Below are 22,527 nucleotides of genomic sequence, written 5' to 3'. Positions count from 1 at the left end.
CCTCCTGACATCTGACCCACGTTAAACTCATGGACTGAACATACACACACCCACAATGGACAACTGTACCCTCAAACACAATAATAACATGGACTGAACCACCACTCACAACCACTAGCACTTTATATAGCCTCTGTAGAAACTATCTACACCCTCACTTATCTTAACTGCACTACTGTATAGCTCTGTGTAAATAATCATTCTGTACATTCGATAATCTTTAATCCTACAACTGTTTACAACTTGCATAGTTCCCATTTCTGTATAGCTGTATATCCCAGATTCTGTAAAGTTATTTATTTCATATTCTATATAGTTTTTCATATTTATATCCTGTTCATATCCTGTACATAGCTTGTACTCACTACAGCCTGTACATACTTATAGTTATAGAATATTCACAACATACTTCATACCGTGTACATTATAACATACCATAATAGACCCATTTCTGTAATATACTCACATATCTATATTATTGCTAATATATATTGTAATATATCTATATCACTAAAGCACTTCTGGATGGATGCAAACTGCATTTCGTTGCCCTGTACCTGTGCATGTGCAATGACAATAAAGTTGAATTCTATTCTATTCTATTCTATTTTCCACATTTCTGGGTTTTGTACAATCACTATCGATTCTTACTGTTAATGTAAAGCTTAAAATGTCTCACAAACACCTGCACTGACATTTTTCAAATGCAAGGAAAAAGAACATTTGTTTGGGACTACATTTAGTGACAGATTGATCTGGAATGATTATATGCTATATTTACAAGCAAAGAATGCTTTACCCTAAAATAATTAGTCACTGGACGGACAGCAGTTCAACAGTCACTGATATTTTGGAGGGTACGTGCTCAAGCACAAAAAGGGCACATACTGTAAGTAGTATTTTAAAAAGTACATTGTGCACAATAACAAATGTATTAGCTACTTGCTTGCTTTTCACAGTCTGACCTTTGGGTGAAGTTATCAGAACATTCACTCCTGGAAAGACTGTCTTGAATATTTTAAACTGAATAATCGTTCTCACTAGAATGATGGACTTCCCAGACTGATGGGAAGGTTTATATTCACCATGTTTTCTCTTGCTGGCTCTCTGCGTTTTCAGATTTATATTTTCTGCCTATTTAAAACCCTTTTCCTGCCATCATTGTGCAGTGTTCTGTGTTCTTTGAGCTACATTAGTAAGTCAGTCACTCTTTTGACCCCCTACAATACATCCTGATTTTCTAGAGATGAATTTAGATTTTTGGTTTTGGCTCAACAAACTCTTCAGCAAAAACATTTCCCATCAGCATCATAATCTCAGCTGATCCATAAACGATACCTCATCCAAGATCAGTTATCTAGCCTTTAATCTGCTACAATGCCAAGCAGACGTCTTTACTTGTGGGACCCAAAAGTACGGCAGTCTGTGTGGTGAAGCAAAACTTTCCCATACTGCTATAAGCTTAGATATTTGAATAAGTAATGCACCTGTTTTCAGGGGGGAAAAAAAGAAAAAGCTTCTGTGAAAGCACTTAACAACTTCTCAAAAACACACAAAGCCCGTGTAGGCATGACAGAAAACATTCATACGCAAAAGAGCCAGATCTACAAAAGAGAGACACTTTCACAAGAAAAGCTTTCGCTCCTGCAGCAATTTTACGTCTGTGATGTAACTTCATTTGAATCACAAAGAAAGAAAAAGCTTTCTCAAATCTTTGCACTGAATGCAGGAGAGAGAGAAAAGGACGAAAACAAAATCAAAAATGCAAAGAAGTCCTCCTTTTCTGTACGGTGTTGTTATCCAGATAAGCACACAAATATAAGCGACTTTTGACCAGCTACACCCCTCAGTTCCCATGACGGAGTCGACTCATTTTGTGTTTGTGATACAGAGACTGTGTGTTTGAGCCTGTTGTGCCAACAGAAAAGTCGACAGGGGCAGCACTAGGGCAAGCTGTGGGAGGCTCACAGAAAAGAAGAAAAGAAAAAAAGCAGACACCGAGGCCGGGTTGATGAAGAGCCGAAAGAAGGAACTCAAGCAGAAATAAATTCCCCCCCGCACCCCCCCTTCAGAAAGACCCCCTCTTATTGGTAGTTCATTAGTCTTGATCTTGCCTTTGACCCACAGTAAATGCTGCAGCAAGCACACTGCTATGACACCGCCACTATACAAGCACAGACACAGGAATGCTGCTTCTGTTATTGTCTTTAAGTGCCAAACTCAGGCCAAGGCCTAGCCAGGGTTTCAAAAACAAACTAACAACCGTGCAAGGTTTTCACTCACTCACTCACACACACACACACACACACACACACACACACACGCACACACACACACACCACTTCCGTCCATTCTCTCTCACAGAGAAAGGAAGTGGAGTCGAACCGGCCGAGCCCCAGCTGTCCAGACAGAGGTAGCCTGGCAAACCCAGTCTCCTGCCTGCCTACTTCCTCCTCTGAATGGCTGTAAAAGACTCACAGAGCATTTGCTGTCCTTCAGTGCTCACTGTTTTGTAAGATGTAGAGAGCCACTTCAAGTGTAAAGAAGTACTTAAATGTACTTTCTGCGATGCACAAGAGTGATAGTCTCAACCCTAATTTTTACGTGATCACATTTTGTCCCCCGCCTCTGTTTTGTTTTTAGGGCAAACCCAATAGAAGTTTTGCTCTCTGGGACTCAGAAGTTACATTGTGGGCCCCTCTTTGCTTAGTGAACATCTGCCTACATTTTCCATCAGTATTTATCCCCACAGTGGGCTGCCCACTGTGGGTCATGTGGCTCTGGCCATAGTGCCCCCACATGAGACCATAAGAAGCATGTTGCTGGGTGTTAGCACCATTGTTTCCTTCACTAACAATGCTGGGATTGTGATATAGTAAGAAAAAAATGTGTGATAGCTGAGAAACCTACTTGTTACATACTTCTTCAATATCCAAAATATGATCTTTGTACAACAGGAAAAAAATAGTACTGATACATTAGCAGTGAACATAAATAGTCCAGCTCTCTATCATCACTGTCATCACAATGTTTCTCCTAATCCTTGCATTTTTACAGGGACATCTCTGAGATCTATGTGTGTGCTGTCCTTTTTAAACAGCTGCCAAACAAAGAAAGACTATAAAGGACAAGATAAACAACATGTTATAAAAAGCACAACAAGCAGGCTGCAGCATCTAAATAGTAGACCTCTATTCAGCTGCCACACACTGTTAAAAATTCAAACTCTAGAAAAACACACCATCTGACGAGATTTTGAAAGGAAAGAGAGAAAATAAGGGTCTGCTTCGTTCTGAGCTGCACGCAGATCATTAAAGTCCAAGTTCAAAAATGAACTTGATCAAAGATCACCATCACATGACAACCTGCGCATAAAATGAGGCTGAGCTTTCACAGAGGATAGCATATTGATTCTAAGTGTTTATAGTTAGCAGTTTTTTTGCTTTTCAGTATACACACAAGCCATACATCCTTCTCACATTCATTTAAGAAAGTCTCAGGAACAGCAACTTTACCACAATCTCATTTGAAATGTGTGATTGGCCAAGGGTCCAACCTCTTACCTTGGGCCATTTGGGGTTGATGAGTCGTGCTTTAATTGCATCATCCAAGGCGGTGCTGTACTCGCCCAGTCTCAGATATGCTGCAGAGCGGTTACTGTACAAAATGCAGTTTTGGGGATCGGCAGTCAGGGCTTCACTGTAAAGGCGAACAGCCAGTTCAAATTCCCCCTGCTGGCAGGCCTGATTACTGCGACGCACCCGCTCGAGAAATTCAGCTTTGCTAAGGGCTGGGGGTCCAGTGCCAGACAGTCGATCGGCTCTTTTTACCATCTGGGCTGAAAGGATCACAGGTGCAGGAGAAGAGGTCGATGACGAAGAAGGGTCGGTGGTCCTGCTGGTGGAGCGAGAACCAAAAAGAGAGAACTGAGGAGAGAAGAAGCAAAAGGGAGGAGAAAAAGGGAGAAAGGGGAAGAGCAGGGTTAAATGTTTTGCAACTAGAGAAGAAATCTTTATTTTACTCACTGTTTGACATAAAATTTTTGGCAAATGAAATAATAAACCGTTATCACCATCAACAAATGAATTCATTACTTCATTCAATCATATTTATATAGTGCCAACTTATTATTTGAAGGTAGAGACCCTGCATAGAAAAAAACTGATCATGTGCCAATAACCATGAAACAGCAGGTCTTCCTGTCTTAATGGGCAGAAACTCTTTTAGTAGCATTTGTAGGACCAATAGCAATGATGATTATCATGAAAGCATATTGTCAATCAAATAGATGAGTTATAAAATCGATTCACCTAGCATGCAGAGTTGTGAAAGGAGAAGTATACAAACTGTCAAAACAGTTTTCCATATCAGGATGTAAGCATGTTTTTAATGCATGTTCAGCATTTTAACAAGACACCCTGTGGGGATTGATTACCTTATGGAGCCAGCCTCAAGTGGCCATTAGAGGAACTGAGATTTGTGACATTTGGTTTTGGGTTCAAATTTCATTTCCAAAGGTAGCTGCTTTGGGTTTCCCCATCTCCCACTGATGAATATCATTGCTCTTCAGACATCACCTCTACAAAACAACTGTGATGCTGTTCATTTTAATAGTCTAAATGCTTCATTTAATTATTGCTTAACTGGTGAACTTGTACTAATTTTTCATATCATTATATTGCTGCGGTATTAGAGTGGTTTGCACACATTCCTGGTTTAATCCCTGGAGGAGCCTGACCCTGAACTGCATAGGTGGAATTAAATTGATGGACGTTGCCATGGTAAACATAGATGTTAATATTAGGAAGTTTAGAATTTTCATTGCATAGCCCTTTTAGTGGAAAAGGGTGGAGTGCCAACTCGGTGTCAGGGACAAGACCCTGCACCAAGTGGAGGAGTTTAAGTCTCTCGGGGTCTTGTTCAAGAGTGATGGGAGAAGGGGGCGGGAGATCGCCAGACGTATTGGTGCAGCGGCTGCAGTGATGCGGACGCTGTACCGGTCTGTTGTGGTGAAGAGAGAGCTGCGTGTAAAAGCAAAGCTCTCAATTTACCGGTCGATCTACGCCCCTACCCTCACCTATGGTCACGAGCTGTGGGTAGTGACCGAAAGAACGAGACGGCGGAAATGGGCTTCCTCCGAAGGGTGACTGGCCTCTCCCTTAGAGATGGGGTGAGAAGTTCGACCATTCGGGAGGATGACTACAGCATGTGACCAAAAGCACCAGAAAAAACTATTTCATATAGTATTTTTGGATGCTAGTATTTGTGTGTTTTATAAAGGCATCGGGTGATTTGTTTAGAATTTGGGTGCACTATTATTGGGTGTAGCAGCTATTTCAAATCTCACTGAACTGAGGTGCATAGGAGCAAAGGGTGACATGTACAAAAGTTGAGCCCAGCTATCACATATTTTTAGCTGTTTCAATAAAAAAGCTGTTCACAGTGTTTTTTCAAAAGAAAATGTTCTTTCAGTGCTATTACAAAAGTTATTTAAAAAAAAAAAACCTTCCTGCATGCAGATTTCTATCCAACACAACACCAAACTGAAGCTGTTTCATTTGCATGATATGATCCAGTAGTTATTAGCTAATGGGATACCAAACTAGTGCCAGCACTTTTTCTTTCTGCACACTGGTACCAGCTTGAATTCCTCCGAGAGTTACAGAGACAGAAAGGAGGAAAGTCAGAGACTTAGTAAGATACAGGCTCTGTTCTTCATGTTAGCTTCCGTCTCTGAAACTTTGTGTAAAATGTGCACACTGAAGTTCCCTTTCTGTAGCTTTAACATTGAAATGCTGCCTCCCTCTCTGATCTGGTGTTTCCAAATTTGTCCTTTCACCAGTGCTTACACGAAGGCTTTCATTATCTCTCTCTATTTCCCTTCACACACACACACACACACACACACACACACACACACACACACACACACACACACACACACACACACACACACACTGAATTGTTTGGATACGCATTTAAAATATGCAGACTGGAAGGATTCCTAAAACTTGCAAATGCATCACCCAACAGTGGATTGAGAGGAGTAAAGGAAATGAAGGTTTTTTGAAGTGTACTGATTATTCACCTCATGTATGCATATATCACATGAGTGACATAAGAACTAACACTGATTTATTTCTTGAAGAATACTGTCTCATTAATTAATATCTGCTGATAAAGTAAAACATGAAATAAATATATGTATTTATAAGTAAGCTGACTCAGTAAACAAATGGAATTAGATGAATTATAAAAACTTTTTACAGATCAAATATTCATGATAAACTTTAAAAAATAACACAAAACAGTTGAGGAGAGCATTGCATTCACAAATATATTGACTTGAACTTATATTTACGTGTATTCATGTCAATTATCCTTTTTTATTTTAGTATCCTTTGCTTTTAACTCCAAACCACGTTAGCCACTTCAGTCAGCTGTGTTTCTTGTTCCTGCTGCTTATAAAAAATAAGGTAAAAGAGCTTTTGTGTTTAAAGACTATCAGACTGGAACAATTTACCTGTTGAGAACAAACCAGTTTCATTACTTGCATGGCTTCTCTTCCTACTTTGAGAAGCAGTCGTCCTGTTTACTTTTTTATTAAAATATTTTTGATTCTTTGCCATCTACCTGCATGGGTTTTTTTTTTTCATTTACTTACTTTTACATTAAAAGCATAGTAGTGATTTGTAATGGCTTTAAAATGACTTTTAATGATTTCATTGAACTGTTCTTTTCCAGAGTGAAATGATTGTAAGGCATACATCTTTAATGACTTTAATGACATGAATTTGAACTCAGAGACAATTTAAATTTGTTGGTCTCATGGCACAGACCCACCTTGTTTGTGTAGTCTACGAGTTTTCAATAGGGTTGAGCTTCGGGCTTTGGGAGGGCGATTCTGGAAACTTAATGGTTGCCTACTTTATTCAGTTCAATTCAATTCAGTTTTATTTATATAGCATCAAATCACAACAACAGTTGCCTCAAGCTGCTTTATATTGTAAGGTAAAGATCCTACAATAATACAAAGAAAACAGAGAAAACCCTAATAGTCATATGACCCCCTATGAGCAAGCATTTTGGCAACAGTGTGAAGGAAAAACTTCCTTTTAACAGGAAGAAACCTCTGGAGGACTCAGGGTCAACGAGGGGTGGCCATCTGCTGCGATCAGTTGGGGGTGAGCGGATGAAACAGGAGAGCAGTTTTGATGCCTGTTGTGATTATTATCATGTTAGAAAAACTTGTGTCCAAGTTTCAATCATCTAACTGCTGATTTAAGGTGAAACTCGGTCCTTTTTTATTATTTCATCCACTTTGTGCAATGTATCAGTACCATTGGCAACAAAACAGCCCCAGAACATGATGAATTTAGATTCACTACCACCATGACGTTTGAAAGCTGGTACAGTGCAAGTACAGTACAAGTTTGAAAGCCTAACCTTTACTTTGTGGCTTGTCCACACGAGCAGCTACAAATTTCAATCAAGTTTGAGAGTGTCAAGTTTTGTTCAGGGGCTTCTCCATCACTATCAATCTGCCACTCCCGTCATTCATGACCCTGAGATACTCAAACTCCACTTTGGTCAGCAACTCATCCGTGAACCAGAGTGGGGACTTCGCCCTTTTCCTGCTGAGAACCATAGCCTTGGACTTGGACGTGCTAATTGTCATTCTCGCCACTTCATCCTCACAAGAGCATCACCTGATGATGCCAAAGTGGATGCCTTATGCCACTTGGCTCTGCCTAAAAGTTCTGTCTGAAATATTCTGAAGAGAATCGGTCACAAAATAAATTCAAATGTGTGCATCCAATTCTTGTTTTTTAAAGTAATTAAAGAGGTATGCTGTGCAACCATTCCACTATATAAAATGCAGTGTTTGAAGAAATCACTAAAAGCTCCAAGTTCCCATGAGATTCATGCCCATGATTACAAACCTCTGACCACAGCTACATATATATTGGGACCTGTTTGAAAACAAGATGCTGCTGCTGTGTGCCCATGTGCTGTAAAGATTAAAGTCTGATTAAAGTCTCAGTGTAAGCCACAGTTTAGAAGAGCACTGCTATACACAAGTTTCCACATAACAACAACGTGTGAAAATGCTAATTTTCATTGTTTTTCTCTTTTATTACATTATTTTCATTAATGTGCCAGGTTGTTATGAGGTTCTAGTTCTGATATGACGAATGTTACATAAAACACAGGTAAATAAAGAATATCACATACAGTATTGTCTGTACTGAACTAAAACTGTTCCTGAACTTGAATGCAACTAGTAGAGTGCAAGAAGAAAAACTACTCTAAGTGGACTTCTGCATTCATACACATTCCACTGATAGCTGTGTTATACACATTTTTGTGTTACACTGTTCTTAAACAGAGCTCTGGCTTAACTGAAACTTCTCTGTAATGTTGTGCACCTGTGGGTAAAATACTTTGTTTCCAAATGGAGAGGATATGTTTGTGTATGAGTGAAAACTGGAAAATAGAAACCTGAAGTCTAATGTATCAAATGGTTAAGTGCTTATTTGGCTAATCACTCAATACAAAAACAATCCTGCCAGTTCATCTAAAGGATCAGTTATGATCACCTTGTTTTTATGTCTGTTTTTAAATCTATCTGTGATATTTTAGTCACCAGAGCTTACTTACATTTCCCTGAATGCAGATTGTTTTTTCTAGCCCAATTTCTCCTCTATCTTTCTATAGCTATTTACATATAAACTACCGTACAAATGAAAATCTGCTCGAGTTGGCTGGAGGTTTGACCATGTAGGTTCACCTCAGTCTTGCATTACAGACTTGTGTGTCTACATGTTTAAAAGCAGAGGTTTGTTGGTCTGGAGTATTCAGGTGTGTTAACACAATGACACAATTTTTGCAGGAATAGATGTCCCAACAAATTCACACCAATGTGAGACCATGCAAAGAAACTGCAACAAAACAAAACAAAATGTTAAAGTTCTTGACAGTAGAATTATAAAAAGAAAGAACAAGCATGGTTAATGCTGCTGAATGCTGTGTTCTACAATAATAATAATAATAATAATAATAATAATGATAATAATAATAATAATAATATTATTATTATGGGCCATACTTTTTTTCCACATGACTTGCATTAGCATTTCTGGTTTGTAGAGGAGCAGAGTTGAGTCATCTGTTTGTTTCATGTTCCTGTAGCAGCTTATTAATAATGTTGCTGCTTACACACAGACACACCCACACATACACACACACACACACACACACACACACACAGCTGTCCCAGTGTGTAGACGGTAGCACCAACTCACTCAGGAGACAGGTTATCAGAAGTGTCACTGCTGATATGTACTTTCTGCATTTGGCTGTAGAGCAAAAACTACAACACACACACACACACACATTACAGAAGAAAGTGTCAGGTTGCATTCCAGAAGTTTACAAAGAATTTTTTTTTGAGGAACAACACTGCCAAACGACAGGAACACAACATGAATATCCTGTGGCAGTCCTTCCACGATTACACACAAACACACACTTCCCCTTTGTTCTGTCTTACTACTCCCAGCCCCATTTTCAGCCCAGGTCACAGGGAGTACATTCCTGGTAAAAATATAGAGACAGAAAGAGACTGATGGGACGAGTACCTGAAAGAGAGGAAACTGTTTGCCTAAAACTGGCCGTTAGATCTTTAATGTGTCATATCGTCGATGGGGCGTCAATGAAACAAGCTGTAGCTGTATGCAGCTGTATGTATAAATGTGTGACATAATGCTAAGGGCAACAAAGATGGAATAGTTCAGATTATGTTTGAAAGGTACTGGAAATCTGACTAAACTGAATATTAGCAGTTAGTTGCAACTGTGATACTATAATGTACCTGCATGCGTGGTTTCAGTTTCTCCGGTGTAATGTAATTTATTTATTTTTTATTTGTCAGTCAGTTGTAATATCAAAAATATATTTGAGCTTTTGGACTGTTGAGAAAGATTATTTAAAGGATATGAAATGTGTCACTATTTTCTGACACTTTATAGAATAAAACAAATAATCAGTTATTTAAGATTTTCACATAAACATGCTTTTGATAAATATACATTTTATTGTGAATGTTTTTTGACAAATATGTATACAGTAAAAGAAAGGAGAAAAAAAAAAAAGAAAAATGGTCTTGACCAGTCACACCTGGTGATTATTATCAAATCATCTAATAGTTTAGACTCTTTACATGGTGGGGCAAAGGAGGGGCAAGAGGTCTAGACAGAGTGGCACATGCCTCTTTAGTAGTGAAAATCTCCTATGTAACTGAAGTCAACAAAATATCCACAAAAACACTTTAAAACTCTTTATGGCATCATTATTGCTTCTATCTCTTTTCTTCTCCTTTAGATGGGTAGGCTTAGAGAATTAGTTTTTACAAGTATTTTAAAGACATAAAAGTTGGGGGGAGCAAGAATCTACTCACTTTTTAAAGATGGCATTGCTTATTTCAGCAAGACAGTTCCACGCAGCAGAAAACTGTCTGTCGCATTATGAAACCAATGCAAGGACACAGGAGTCCTTAACCTGTATAGCCAAAGAAATCATACTACAAGAATAGGAAAACCTTAGACAGAGTTTCTTGAGTTTAACATTTAATATGTTATTCTTGTAATTTCTTCAGTTAAAGCTACATTTTCTTTTTGCAAATTATTGTTCTTTAAATGTATCTCTTGCATATCATCCCAAGTTTTTGTGTCACTTCTACAGAAGTGACAATTTTTACATTTTAAAGCTGAGAATAATTCCACTTACCAAAACCATTAAAATTTAAAATAACTCTCTACAAAGCTCTCAGATATTTATTTTAGTCTGTATAACAAAGTATGTCCTGCCAATTTCACAGTGTAGCTCTGAAAAAAAAATCCCTGTCACTTTGTAAATGAAACTTCTGAAACTCGTGTCTGCGCCTTGACACTTTCATTTTTGTTTTTTGTACTGACTTTACTGTAACTTTAATTTGCTTTCTACATTCTGATATATTTCACGCTGTAAAAACAACTTACAGTAAAATTACAGTTGGCAACTTAATGAGCTCCTTTGTTTATGTCTTTTGTATTCCATGGTGTTCCTATAATGTCGTTTCCCTTTTAGTCTTCCTTGTATGCATTTAAGGAATACGTGCAGTAAAGATGCACTTCTATTCTATTCTGTTTTTAGTTGTATTAGTAAATAAAAATCTGTTTCACAACATCCACAGGTATAAATGAGCCTGTCAGAGCTCAGATGGAGCTGTCTATGAACTCCATGTTTCAAAATAAGCCCTGCACGATGGCAGCTCATCGTGAGATGTCTGTGTGTAAGCGACTTTTTTTTTCTCTTCCCAGCCTCTTACCGATGGCGCTGAGCAGCCGCGGTTTGTGTCCTCTGTGAAACCACAAAATAAAGCGACTGTTTCCACTAGCCTTACCTTCTCTTTCCTCGTTCTTGGCTTTTCCATCTCTGCTAAATCCGGCGACCGGAGCTCTAAACTTTCATCCCGCAGCAGCAGCAGAGAGACAGAGAAAAACAGTCATCCAAAGCCAGGGTACAAGTCCACTGTAGGTTATCCAGCGGTATATGTTACCAATAAACTTGAGAGTGAGAGGCTTGTGTGCTATGCAGCGGTGCTCCAAAGTTTCTCTGAGTGAAAGTTAATCCAGACTGCGTGCGCCATGTTCCCACAGGCGAACTTCTCCCCATAGCGGAATTTTTGTCCGGTGAGAGGCGGGGATCCGGTCGGCTCACCAGCTCACAGCAAGGTTTCAATTACTCTTCATGACATCAGAGAGGAGTTGAGTTACCTGACAGATATTCATTTCAGCAGACTTTTACTCTGTGTTGGTGTAGTATGTTAACAGGAAGCCATACTTTGTGTAGGAATGAGGACTTGTTTAAAAATATATTATTTTATAGCATTTGGAGTCTATTGTAGAATATAGCCACCTACTCCGAGTGCTAGTGCCCTATACGGTTAAAAATAACGTTTGTTTAAAAAGACTTTAGACTGGAAGAAACATTATTAACATTATTGTGATTGGTGTAAAATTCTATGGACATGTAGACAAAGGGAACAGAGGTATTTAGTAGGTAAGGTGTTAGAGAAATCCAGATGGATAGATAATAGTACATTCTGCAAAAAGGATGAAAATGTCTGTACTAAACATGCACTTTAAGAAGAGGGAAGAACACAGGGTGACATATAAGAGATGAGGAAGGTGCACACAGAGGGTCCACATCTTATGCAAAATGTGCAATCTGAAAGATATAGGAGACTGCAAGGTGGTGTCAGAGGAGAATGTCGCTAAACAGCATCAGATGGTTGTCTGTAGGATGCCTTTGTACATTAAGAAGAGGAAGAAAGTGAAGGCAGAGGCAAGGAGTAAGTGAAAGAAGTTGAAGAAAGAAGAATGTTGCACAGAGTTCAGGAAGAAGTTGAGGCATGCTCTGGGTGGAAGGAAAGAGTTACCCGATGTTACCTGTATATTAAAGATGGCCCACTAACAAAACAAATTAGCCTCTTTGACTGTGGTAATACAAACTAAAATATCAAGAAGGTAGGTAAGGCTCTTTGTTGATACTGATTTTTGAATATTTTATGGAATTATACATAAACTACTAACTTTTAACTACTAATACTGTACACTTCACTGTGGTGTGAAAACTACTTTAGATCAAAGCATTTATTGACCAGACATTAACAAAAAACTGAGCACTGTCTCCTAAAGGAACCACGTGACGATCCCACATTCTGAATCATCCAGAAGGAGCTCCATTTGCATATACAATGGCCCCTCGTTTATCGCGGGAGTTACATTCTAAAAAATAATCCGCGATAGGTGAAATCCACAAAGTAGCCAGCTTTATTTTTTACAATTATTACAGATGTTTTAGGGCTGTAAAGCCCCTCACTACACATTTTATACACTTTTCTCAGACAGGCATTAACATTTTCACACTTTTCTCTCTTTTTTAAACACTCTCAAAGTTCCAACCTTCGTAGAAAAAAAAGTCCAGTATTATACAATGAAACCAAAGATCAAACCCTGTATTCAGGTCAGGTCAGGACGCAGAACACAATGCACTGAAAAAAAAAAGAAAGCATGCAAAATTGCACACAAAAAAAATCCAGCGAGGTCGCAAAGGTGTCCCGCATTATCATCATCACCTTTATTTATAAAGCACTTTAAAACAACCACAGCTGACACAAAGTGCTGTACATTGGAACTATATAATAAAGTCACATAAGATATAAATAAAAAGCCAAATAAAAGAAAAAGTAAAATACTTAATTAAATAACTAATTTAGTTACAAGAGAAACTAAGTCTCACTGAGGTTAAAAGCCAAAGAATAAAAGTGGACAGTGAAGGGGCCTCTCTAACATGCAAGGGCAAATTATTCCATAATTCAGGACCCACAATAGAAAAGGCCCCTCTGAGCTTCCTCCTGGATCTCGGTACCTCCAGGAGCAGCTGGTCAGCTGACCTGAGAGACTGACAGGGTGTGTGGGGATGAAGATGCTCACAGAGGTAAGGCGGGGCAAGATTGTGAAGGTATTTAAAAACAAACATGAGAATTTTAAAATGAACTCTAAAAGACATAGGCAGCCAGTACAGAGAGGCAGAGAGTGCAGGCCAAATGTCTTACTTACTCATTTGTGGCAAAAAACTGAGGCCGTCATTTTTATAAATGCATTTTGTTTCTTATTTGTATAGTTAAATATTACGCTCATGCTTGTGATGTGGACATATGCAGTTTATGTGAAGAGATGCCTAACTTAAAGAGTAGAAGCAGGATAATAGCCAGTCTGATTCTGTTTTTATGTCAGTAATGATGCCTACTGACAAACACCTCTAAAGCTCAACATGTGACATTTAAGATCTGGAACTCTCAAGATGTTAAATAGGTTTCATTTTATGTTTTACACTGCGCAAATAAATCTTGAAAGTTTGGCTAAACTTAAAATTAGCTAGCAGGTCTATGCAAAACAGGGAGAAACTATTTGTTTGCTTGAAGTAACTCTGACATAACTCTAACATTTACATTTTTCTTATAGATTAAGCAAACTTGTTAGTGAACACTACTCTGGGTATTGCTAGTAACGGCTTTCAGTCTTTAGCCTAAGCTGCATTCATCACTGCAGTCCTTAGCCTCACATTTACCATACAGTGTTGAGAATGATATTGATTGTCTCGTTTAACTGTTAACAAAAGTAATAACAATAATAATAATATATAATAATAATCTCAATTATTTTGAGAACATTAAGCAAAATCTACATTGCAATCCTTCACAGCGTAGCAAAAATATAGCATTCAAGTCATAAAATTAACAGGTACAAAGAAGACAATGATAACAATGTATCTTAACATTTAACAATATATCTTAACAAACTACTGTTTTTAAATCTAATTAGTTATTTTTTTTCTTTTTACATCTTACAACATAAAGTACATTTCAACATTTATTTCTTACGTACAGCTATTTACCGGTAAGTAATTTTTTCTCTTTCATAGCTTTACTTACAACATAATTTGCAGCATTCTGCAACTCATACAGTACAGTGCAAATACTTACATATAGGCTACACATGTGCTGAAACATGAATATAAAACGCATCTACAGTATAGGGTACAGAACTGCAACCATGATTTTATTCTGTGAATACTGAGGTCAACAGTAACCTTTCTTCCAGGACAGCCAAAGCTCCTCCTTTTTAATGAGATGTGTTTTCATGGCAGATATCTCCATCTGTCATCTCAGGAGAAGCACATGTGTTACTATTCATTTTAACAATGGCTCAGCTGAATTGAGTTACTGCAGTGAGTCATTATAGTTTGCCAGCATGGATTATTACAGCTGGCTCTTGAACTTGCACACCTCAATAAAATGCTCTTCTTATTAAATGTTAGTTAGTAAAAAACTATGGTGTCCTGCTAAGACCTACCAACATTTCTGTTACACTTTAGGAATAAGTTTATCTTGTCCTCAACAAGGCCATTTTGTTCCTTAGGTACAACCTCCACAACATCCCATATAGTAGACACCATAAATACACAGTACAATATTTCATAGTAATCCAAAGTTTTCAGTATTGGATAATAAATAAAGAATTGTAACAAAAAATATATATATATACACATATATATATATATATTTCCTTCTCTGTAGGTTTTGCCTAAATAGTATAAAGTCAGTGGAAATAAATCTTCTAAGTTTGTATTGCTGATCTAAAAATTAATTAAATCAAATTAACATGATCTGTGCAGGCCTTAGAACATCAAACGAGAGTTGAAGTTGTCCTGTTAGTCATTATTGACAGAAAGACTTGAGCGTAAAGACAAATAAAGCTTTCCATAAGAGAGACTGACTGTGAAGAAGATTCATCAGGAAATGAACAGGAAAATTTTTTGCTAATCCATGTGAAAATAGATTTCATAGTGTCTTACGTATATAATATTGAACATTAGGACGAGGTTTTTTCCCTTTAGACATTTTTTCTCTTCTTCTTCATTTGTCTGCGTCGGGTCAATCTCAGACACAGTTTGTGGAGCCTCACTTCTCTGTCTTTTCTCTTAGCTCTCCTTGGGTTTGGCCTCCTGAGGTTCAGTTGTACTGCCTGTAGATGGTGTTGCTCCTCCACTGCTACGCTGGTCCACTGATCCTGCTGAGGAAGCTCGGCTTTTACCACGACTAGAGTACAGCTGTTGAATGAAGCAGAAGAACAAATGTTTTGTGATGCTACTTAGTATTTAGTTTTAGTGTTAGAGTTGACATACCTTTACTTTACTTAAAAATGTATATTTCATGCAGTTTTTCTAATCATCCACTACATGGGATTATTTACATACAGAACAAGTATAAAGCTTAAGAGAATGCACGGCTGAACATGTATTTTAAATCACTGTATGCAATGGAAATGTGTGTAGCATCATCTCATGATCCGATGATCAGTATTTCCATTTTTTTAGGCACCAAACTAAAATATGTAGCTGTATATGAAAGATTTAGAATTATAGCTCCATGTCCACAGACTGATGCATGGCCATTTTGACCATTAATGCTATGTCATAATATATCAGTCATAGTGACTGTGTACTTGATCTGACTTCTTCTGTTATACACAGTGATATAACTGTATTATATTCTTTAAAGCTAGGCCAGTTAAATATATCTACTGTATATGTTTGTATACTTACTTGCTGTCTGCCGTGCATTCCTCAAGCAGGAAGCAGGACTGAGACACATGTCCCAGAAGATGAGCTTGCACTTTGGTCAGTTGTCTCTGTTTAGCCAAAGTCTGGAATATTCTAGAAGTACAAAAAGCCCAGTCAAATGAAATGTCCGAGCACATGACAAAGGCAGAGAGCATATGAAAAGGCCACTAGAACAAAAAGAGAACTGGAGAGAGTATCAAAGCAGAACAAAGCCGAGTGCGCTGTTATCTCAGTGTTTGCACATGCCCTGTAATTACTAAGTAAATGTGTGTATTTTAGATATGGTGTGACACATGCTGAAAAATTACCCCCGATCAGATTATTCTAGAAAAAAAAGCAAGTAAAAATTCTCCGTATGACTTCCCTGTACTGGTAATAATACAGAGAATTTACACAGTGTGTTGCCTTACCTGACAGTACAGTTGCAGTGGTAAAGTGTCTTTGGCTCCTGGTTGTAGAAGCCATATTTCTCATGCTGGGATGGGATCTTGTCCCTACACTCATCGATATCCTTATAGATACCACATGACATTGCTGTAGAGAAGCATCGGCAGAAGTGGTCAGTTACTCTGTTGTAGGAAAATCAGTGAATATACTGAGATGTGGTTAGTATCAAATACCTGTGATATCAGGGCCTACTTCAGTCACAGTATGATTTTTGGTTGGTACAATGTTCTCCAGATTTTCTCTTCTGTCAGGAACAGATCCCAAAGGTGTCTCTGTTGCATTACTGCCTGTGTATGTTGTAGCGTTAGTGAGAGGAATGATGGAGGCAAAGGGTGTAGGGACTGTGAATGCAGCAGCAGTATTGGAGGAAAGCTGTAAATCTGAAGTGCTATTCTCTAGGAGTTCTGCAGTTGTGGTAGAATTGATCACGGAGCTGTTCATGGTTTCATCTGTTGGCTTAGATTTGAACAATATGGGTGAATGAACCTCAGCATACAGAGCCATTTTAGTCTCCTTACACCTGCAAGTGAACCCAAAGGACGAAAAAATTACAGAAATATTTAGTTTTCTTATTGTTCCCAAGTGTTGACTTGGAAGATGGATGCTTTCTCTCAGATCAAAATTAAGTTACAAATACCAGCCTGAAACCAGTCTGAACCAAAAGAGATCAAATCTATAAACTGTATAGAAAAGATGGACTTAATTCAATTCAATTCAATTTTATTTATATAGCGCCAAATCACAACAACAGTCACCTCAAGGCACTTTATATTGTAAGGTAGACCCTACAATAATACATACAGAGAAAAACCAAACAATCAAATAACCCCCTATGAGCAAGCACTTTGTCAACAGCGGGAAGGAAAAACTCCCTTTTAACAGGAAGAATATCCTCCGGCAGAACCAGGCTCAGGGAGGGGCGGGGTCATCTGCTGCAAACGGTTGGGGGGAGAGAAGGAAGACAGGATAGAAGACACTTAGCTACAGTGACTTCGCCTATTACTTAGTGAGGTATTCACTAAGTCTGGAAACTAGTGATTGAAGCCATGAACTCATCAACTAATCGTTTAAAGAGGTCATAGAGGATGAGAGACTTCACTACAAGCAGACTTCTATCTATCTATCTATCTATCTATCTATCTATCTATCTATCTATCTATCTATCTATCTATCTATCTATCTATCTATCTATCTATCTATCTATCTATCTATCTGTTGCTGAAAACAAGGAGTAATGGCAAGCTTATCTAGTTTTAGTAATAATCAATACTTCATGCTTTATGTATTGATTAGCTGTATATGTAAACTATAATATTCACTAGATAATTAGTTTGGATTTAGCTACACACTCAAAAACTCTCAATTTGGCTATAGCCAAACCTAGAATTAAGTTGCCTGACTAAATTGTTTGAACTAATCCATTTTTGTCATATGAAAAATTATCTTAAAACTTGGTCTTGCATGGAAAAAAAAAGAAAATGTAGCTTGGTGTTTTGACATTACAGGTGAGGTAAATAAGTATGGAGTTAATTTAAGTTAGCTGGTTAGTTGGCTGATAGAGTCAGGCTAGCTTTTTTTTCTTTCTGACTCAGTAAAACTGGGTCAAAAAGATGACACCTTATCAAAGATATTACCTTTAGTCCAGGTATATGCTTTTCAGACTTTTTTTCTAGATGTAAAAAGAGGCGAAAGTCTCCACTGTTTCCTGTAATTAGCTTGAGATCCAATTAGCTTTATCTCGACCAAAGTAGTGAACTACCAAAGCAATTTGTAAACCTGCTCGCAATCTAAGGGACAGATGCCTCAAACCCAGAACAAATAAAACTATAATGGCTGGATACCATGAGAGGTCAGGGAGAAATAACAATACTGGATGAATCATAGACCTTCACAATTACACAAAGTCATTTTATTTCCATCACAGCTTTACTTACATTCCAAACCAGTTTCTCTGTGTACACTGAAGCCGGTGGGAGAATGTAAAGCAGTGCATCTTCAGCAGGTTAAAGAAGGTATATCCCACTACATCAGCTATGCCGTCATCCGCCTCCACCAAACAACTTCGAAACCTTTAACATATTTGATGCCATCATTTTAAGAAAGAATCAACATCAAAGCACATGCAACAAACCAGCTGAAAAATAATCAGGAAAGGATAGGATAATTACTTGTTATCACAGTCACAATGAGACATGGTGAAGATGTTGCTGTTGAAAATGCCAAACTCTGAGTGAAAGGACAGGATGGTGTGTCTGCACTGATCGTGCTCCCGGCAGCAACGGTCGGTCTCTGAAAACACTCCTGCAACAGGTCAAAACATATATAGAAGGTGTGGATTAAAAGACTGTAACATGATTGAAACTCTCCAAAATGTAAATGTCAGTTTACTTGTTGTGATCATTGTTTTGTTTTTTCCTTTCTGTCAGTAATGTTCTTGGGTTTGTTCCCATTCTTTAAGTGTGCCACAAGTATATATATATATATAGATAGATAGATAGATAGATAGATAGATAGATAGATAGATAGATAGATAGATAGATAGATAGATAGATAGATAGATAGATAGATAGATATAAATAAAATATAACATTTACATATATTATTTACCCAAAAACCTGAATAAGGTTTATTGCCTTGTTAAGGAAGTGTGGATTTATCTTTTTGTTTGCTGTGAAAAACTGAAACTTCAAACAGGTAAAAATATATGTATAATAATATCAACTTTTTAAATGCTTCTTCAGAAAATTATTGAATTTCATTCAAATTAAAGACAGTCTAAATGGTCATTTTAGTGACTAAAATTAGCAGACAAGAGGGCTAGCAGAGGTGAACATTAGCAGAAAGCTATTAGCAATGACATACCTGTCAAAGCAGCCATATCCTGGAATATCAAGGGGAGAATTATTCCCCATAGAAATTTTTGTAACGGGCTGTAAACATACTTTTTAATGCAGGGATGTTTTGCTTTTTTAGTATGGGAATCTACTCTCTATTTAAAGAAGAGGGCTTTTGAAGAAGGAAGTAAAGCAACTGTAGTTTTTGGCACTTCTGCATAAGCCTCACTTTTCAGCTCCAGAGAGTACAGCTGTGATATTACACAGAAGAGGGAACACCCACTACTTTTTCTGTCTATATCTATATGTACTGCATGCCATCCATCTATTTCAGTTTTTCCTTATCTTCTTCATGGATAAAATATCTACCCTGGACCCATTGTGAGACTAATTTTTAATTTTGGCATTTATAAATGAAATTAGCTACACTTTATGTAGAGACACACTTTAAAAGATGAATACTAAACACAAGGATTTAGCAAGCAAGAAAGGCAGAGGTCAGTTAGTTGAATTATGGGAAATATATGTCCCTAGGCTGTTTCTGGAGTTTGGGAGAGAAGGGGCTAACATAGTTCACTGTCTGTGGCTTTCATTTTGCTCATTTTAAGTCTGTCTCTTGCATGTGTAATAACTTAACTTTTTGCTAAACTTGTTTCATCAACTCATTAACACAGAGTATTTTTAACCCCATATCACTGGTTTCCAACTTTTGAAAGAAATGAAAAATATGTACTTGTGAGCACCATAGCAAGTCGTGCCCAACAGATCAATCAGAATTGAAAGAAAAAATTCAGAAGAAAAATTAAACATAGTTTTGTTTTTTTATCCTTTAAATGTTAGAGCAAACTTTAGTATTAAGGCTCCAAAGGTGGGAAGCACTCCCTGTACATAAGTTCAAAAACGGAGTTCATGGATCCACATACCCAGATCTGAATATGAGGGTGCCTTGTTGCCAGAGCCGCACCAGAGAGTCCCGGGTACAATAAAACCGCGCTTTACACGCTTATGTATGCTGACCTCTGACCTCTCATCTTGACCTTGAACACGAACACTCCTCACCGACCTCTTTCCTGTGGGTTCCCCGAGAGACGCCAGGGAGACGCACTGCCCTTCTGTCTCTAACACGGAGTCCAAATGGACATTTTCATTCGGATGCTCTGAAAAGCCCCGCGCGCGCTCCCGGCACAGAGACAAATAGTTCTGGGTCACCGCTGTGTCGTCGCTCCAAGTGCAGCCAAGCAGAGCGCGCTCCCCGGACCAGGCGGTGTGGTACAGCCGCAGACATGGAGGGGTCTGCTGCGGGTCGCTACGGAGAAAATTGTAGTGCATTTCTCCGTTAGCAGAAACTTTAGTCCACGTGCAGAGAACCGAGGCTGCTGCTGCGGTGCAGCTCAGGAGTAATGATGTGCAGATGAGAGTAACAAGTGGAGCGATGCGCATCATGGTGGCGGCGGGTCGAGGAGGAAAGCAGCTGAAGGAAACAGGCTGGGAAACGGTTTCACTTCAGTATTGTTGTTTCACTCTCTGAGGACTTACGGACAGATCGACAGATTCCAGGTCGATTTTAAATGAGAAGAGGAGGAGGGGGGTGGTAGAGGAGGAGGAGAGTGCTCGGGTGATCCGGTGGTACTAAAATAAACACAATATCCAAACCACCCATGTGACCTGTTAGCATAGCCAAACACTTTACTCCCGCCCCCACACAGCCAAGCAAGGACACACACACACTATCTGTCCCACATCACAGACAGTGACCATGATACACACTATTGACAACACTCACCAAACCCACCCAGACACATACCCACAGGCAGCACGCTGCTACCAATCTACAAATGTATCTTTAAAAGTGATAGACACGCCCCAAAAACATTCTGACAACCTTATCAGTGTTTTCTGACTGACAGATGGAAATCTCTTGGAACTCCTGGGAGATTTGCTTTTATATTCAGTCCTTTCTCACTTTCTCCAACCTATGTCAAGACAGAAACTTTTAAACCATAATCCAAAAGCCTGCCTGCTTTTGGATTATGGACCTTTTACTACTATTTCTCAATCTTTTTTTTTAATTGACCTAAAGTGAAGCACTGCCCTCTTATGATCTCTAATCACAGGTTATGTCATTAGTGTTAGGTACACTAGGCTGGTGCCAGATTCTGTTGTGCTTTTAATCCTTTATGGGATAAATTCAACAAGCTGTTAGAAATATTCCTCAAAGATTTTGCTCCATGTTGACAGGAGCTGTCAATTACACATCCATGATGTAACTCTAGTTCAACCACATCCCAAAGGGGATCTGTTGGTTTGAGATGTAGTGACAGTGGGGACCATCTGAGTACAGTGAACTCATTGTCAAGAAACCAGTGTCAGAAGATTTGAGCTTTGTAATGCGGAGCGTTATCTGGCTGGAAGCAACTATCAGAAGATGTATGGTTATAAAGGTCCTCAACAACACTGAGTAGTTAGGCTGAGAAGTTTAAATGGTACTCAGTTTATACTAAGGGGTCCAAAGCATGACAAGAAAAAAACTCTTGATAATTTGATGCAAACTGTAGCCTCGGATTCCTGTTCTTAGCTGCCAGAAGCGTCACCTAGTGTGGTCTTCTGCTGCTGTAGCCCTTCTGATTCAAGGTTGAATGTGCTACGCATTCAGAGATACTCTTCTATATACTTTGGCTGTAATGACTGGTTATTTCAGTTACTGCTGCCTCTCTCTCAGCTTGAAGCAGCCCGTCCATTCTTCTCTGTCTGCTGGCATCAACAAGGTGAGAACTGCTGTTCAGTGGATATTTTGGGAGAGATAGTTGAATAGGAAAACCCCAATAGAACAGGATCTGAAATATTCAGAGCTGCCTGTTTGGCACAGACCAACAAGCATGCTTTGTTCAAAATCACTGAAATCACCTATTTTGATGCTCAGTTGTAACTTCAGCAGTCCTGACCATGTCTACATGCAAAATGCACTGAGTTTCTTCCATGGGATCTGCAGGTTACATATTTGTGTTAATGAGGCGTT

General features: G+C 38.5%; 2 protein-coding genes across 3 annotated transcripts in view; both read right to left on the bottom strand.

Moving 5' to 3' along the window:
• The window catches only part of ttc28 (tetratricopeptide repeat domain 28), a 162,539-nt gene extending 150,794 nt beyond the window's left edge, over window positions 1–11,745 (bottom strand). The window contains exons 1-2 of the mRNA XM_024803208.2: window positions 11,444–11,745; window positions 3,564–3,926 (exon numbers count right to left, since the gene is read on the bottom strand). Coding sequence (XP_024658976.2) covers window positions 3,564–3,926; window positions 11,444–11,473 — 393 coding nt within the window. The 5' untranslated portion in view covers window positions 11,474–11,745. The remainder of the gene's footprint in view (window positions 1–3,563; window positions 3,927–11,443) is intronic.
• A 1,130-nt stretch (window positions 11,746–12,875) lies between these two features.
• pla2g3 (phospholipase A2 group III) lies at window positions 12,876–21,150 on the bottom strand. Of its 2 annotated transcripts, none has more exons than XM_004566948.4 (7): window positions 20,435–21,150; window positions 18,846–18,978; window positions 18,612–18,746; window positions 16,851–17,197; window positions 16,641–16,764; window positions 16,213–16,323; window positions 12,876–15,717 (listed from the first exon to the last, which is right to left on the bottom strand). In XM_004566948.4, exons 1-7 carry the CDS (start codon window positions 20,952–20,954, stop codon window positions 15,501–15,503), a joined length of 1,587 nt encoding a protein of 528 aa, XP_004567005.1. In that variant the 5' UTR covers window positions 20,955–21,150; the 3' UTR covers window positions 12,876–15,500. The 2 variants fall into 2 exon arrangements, with proteins under 2 accessions (XP_004567005.1, XP_076742872.1); XM_076886757.1 differs by having other exon boundaries at window positions 20,536–20,653.
• Window positions 21,151–22,527: the final 1,377 nt, after the last annotated feature.

Source organism: Maylandia zebra, linkage group LG7 (genome assembly GCF_041146795.1).
Source record: "Maylandia zebra isolate NMK-2024a linkage group LG7, Mzebra_GT3a, whole genome shotgun sequence".
Taxonomy (NCBI): Eukaryota; Metazoa; Chordata; class Actinopteri; order Cichliformes; family Cichlidae; genus Maylandia; species Maylandia zebra.
The sequence above is the reverse complement of the archived record's forward strand: the minus strand, read 5'-3'. Positions and strand labels throughout refer to the sequence as shown.

Coding starts and splice junctions, on each gene's coding strand:
- pla2g3 (XM_004566948.4), bottom strand. CDS start 20,954: ATGATGCGCATCGCTCCACTTGTTACTCTCATCTGCACATCATTACTC. Junction 18,747..18,845: donor CATTGTGACTGTGATAACAA/GTAATTATCCTA, acceptor AATATGTTAAAG/GTTTCGAAGTTGTTTGGTGG. Junction 16,324..16,640: donor CACTGCAACTGTACTGTCAG/GTAAGGCAACAC, acceptor TTGTACTTCTAG/AATATTCCAGACTTTGGCTA.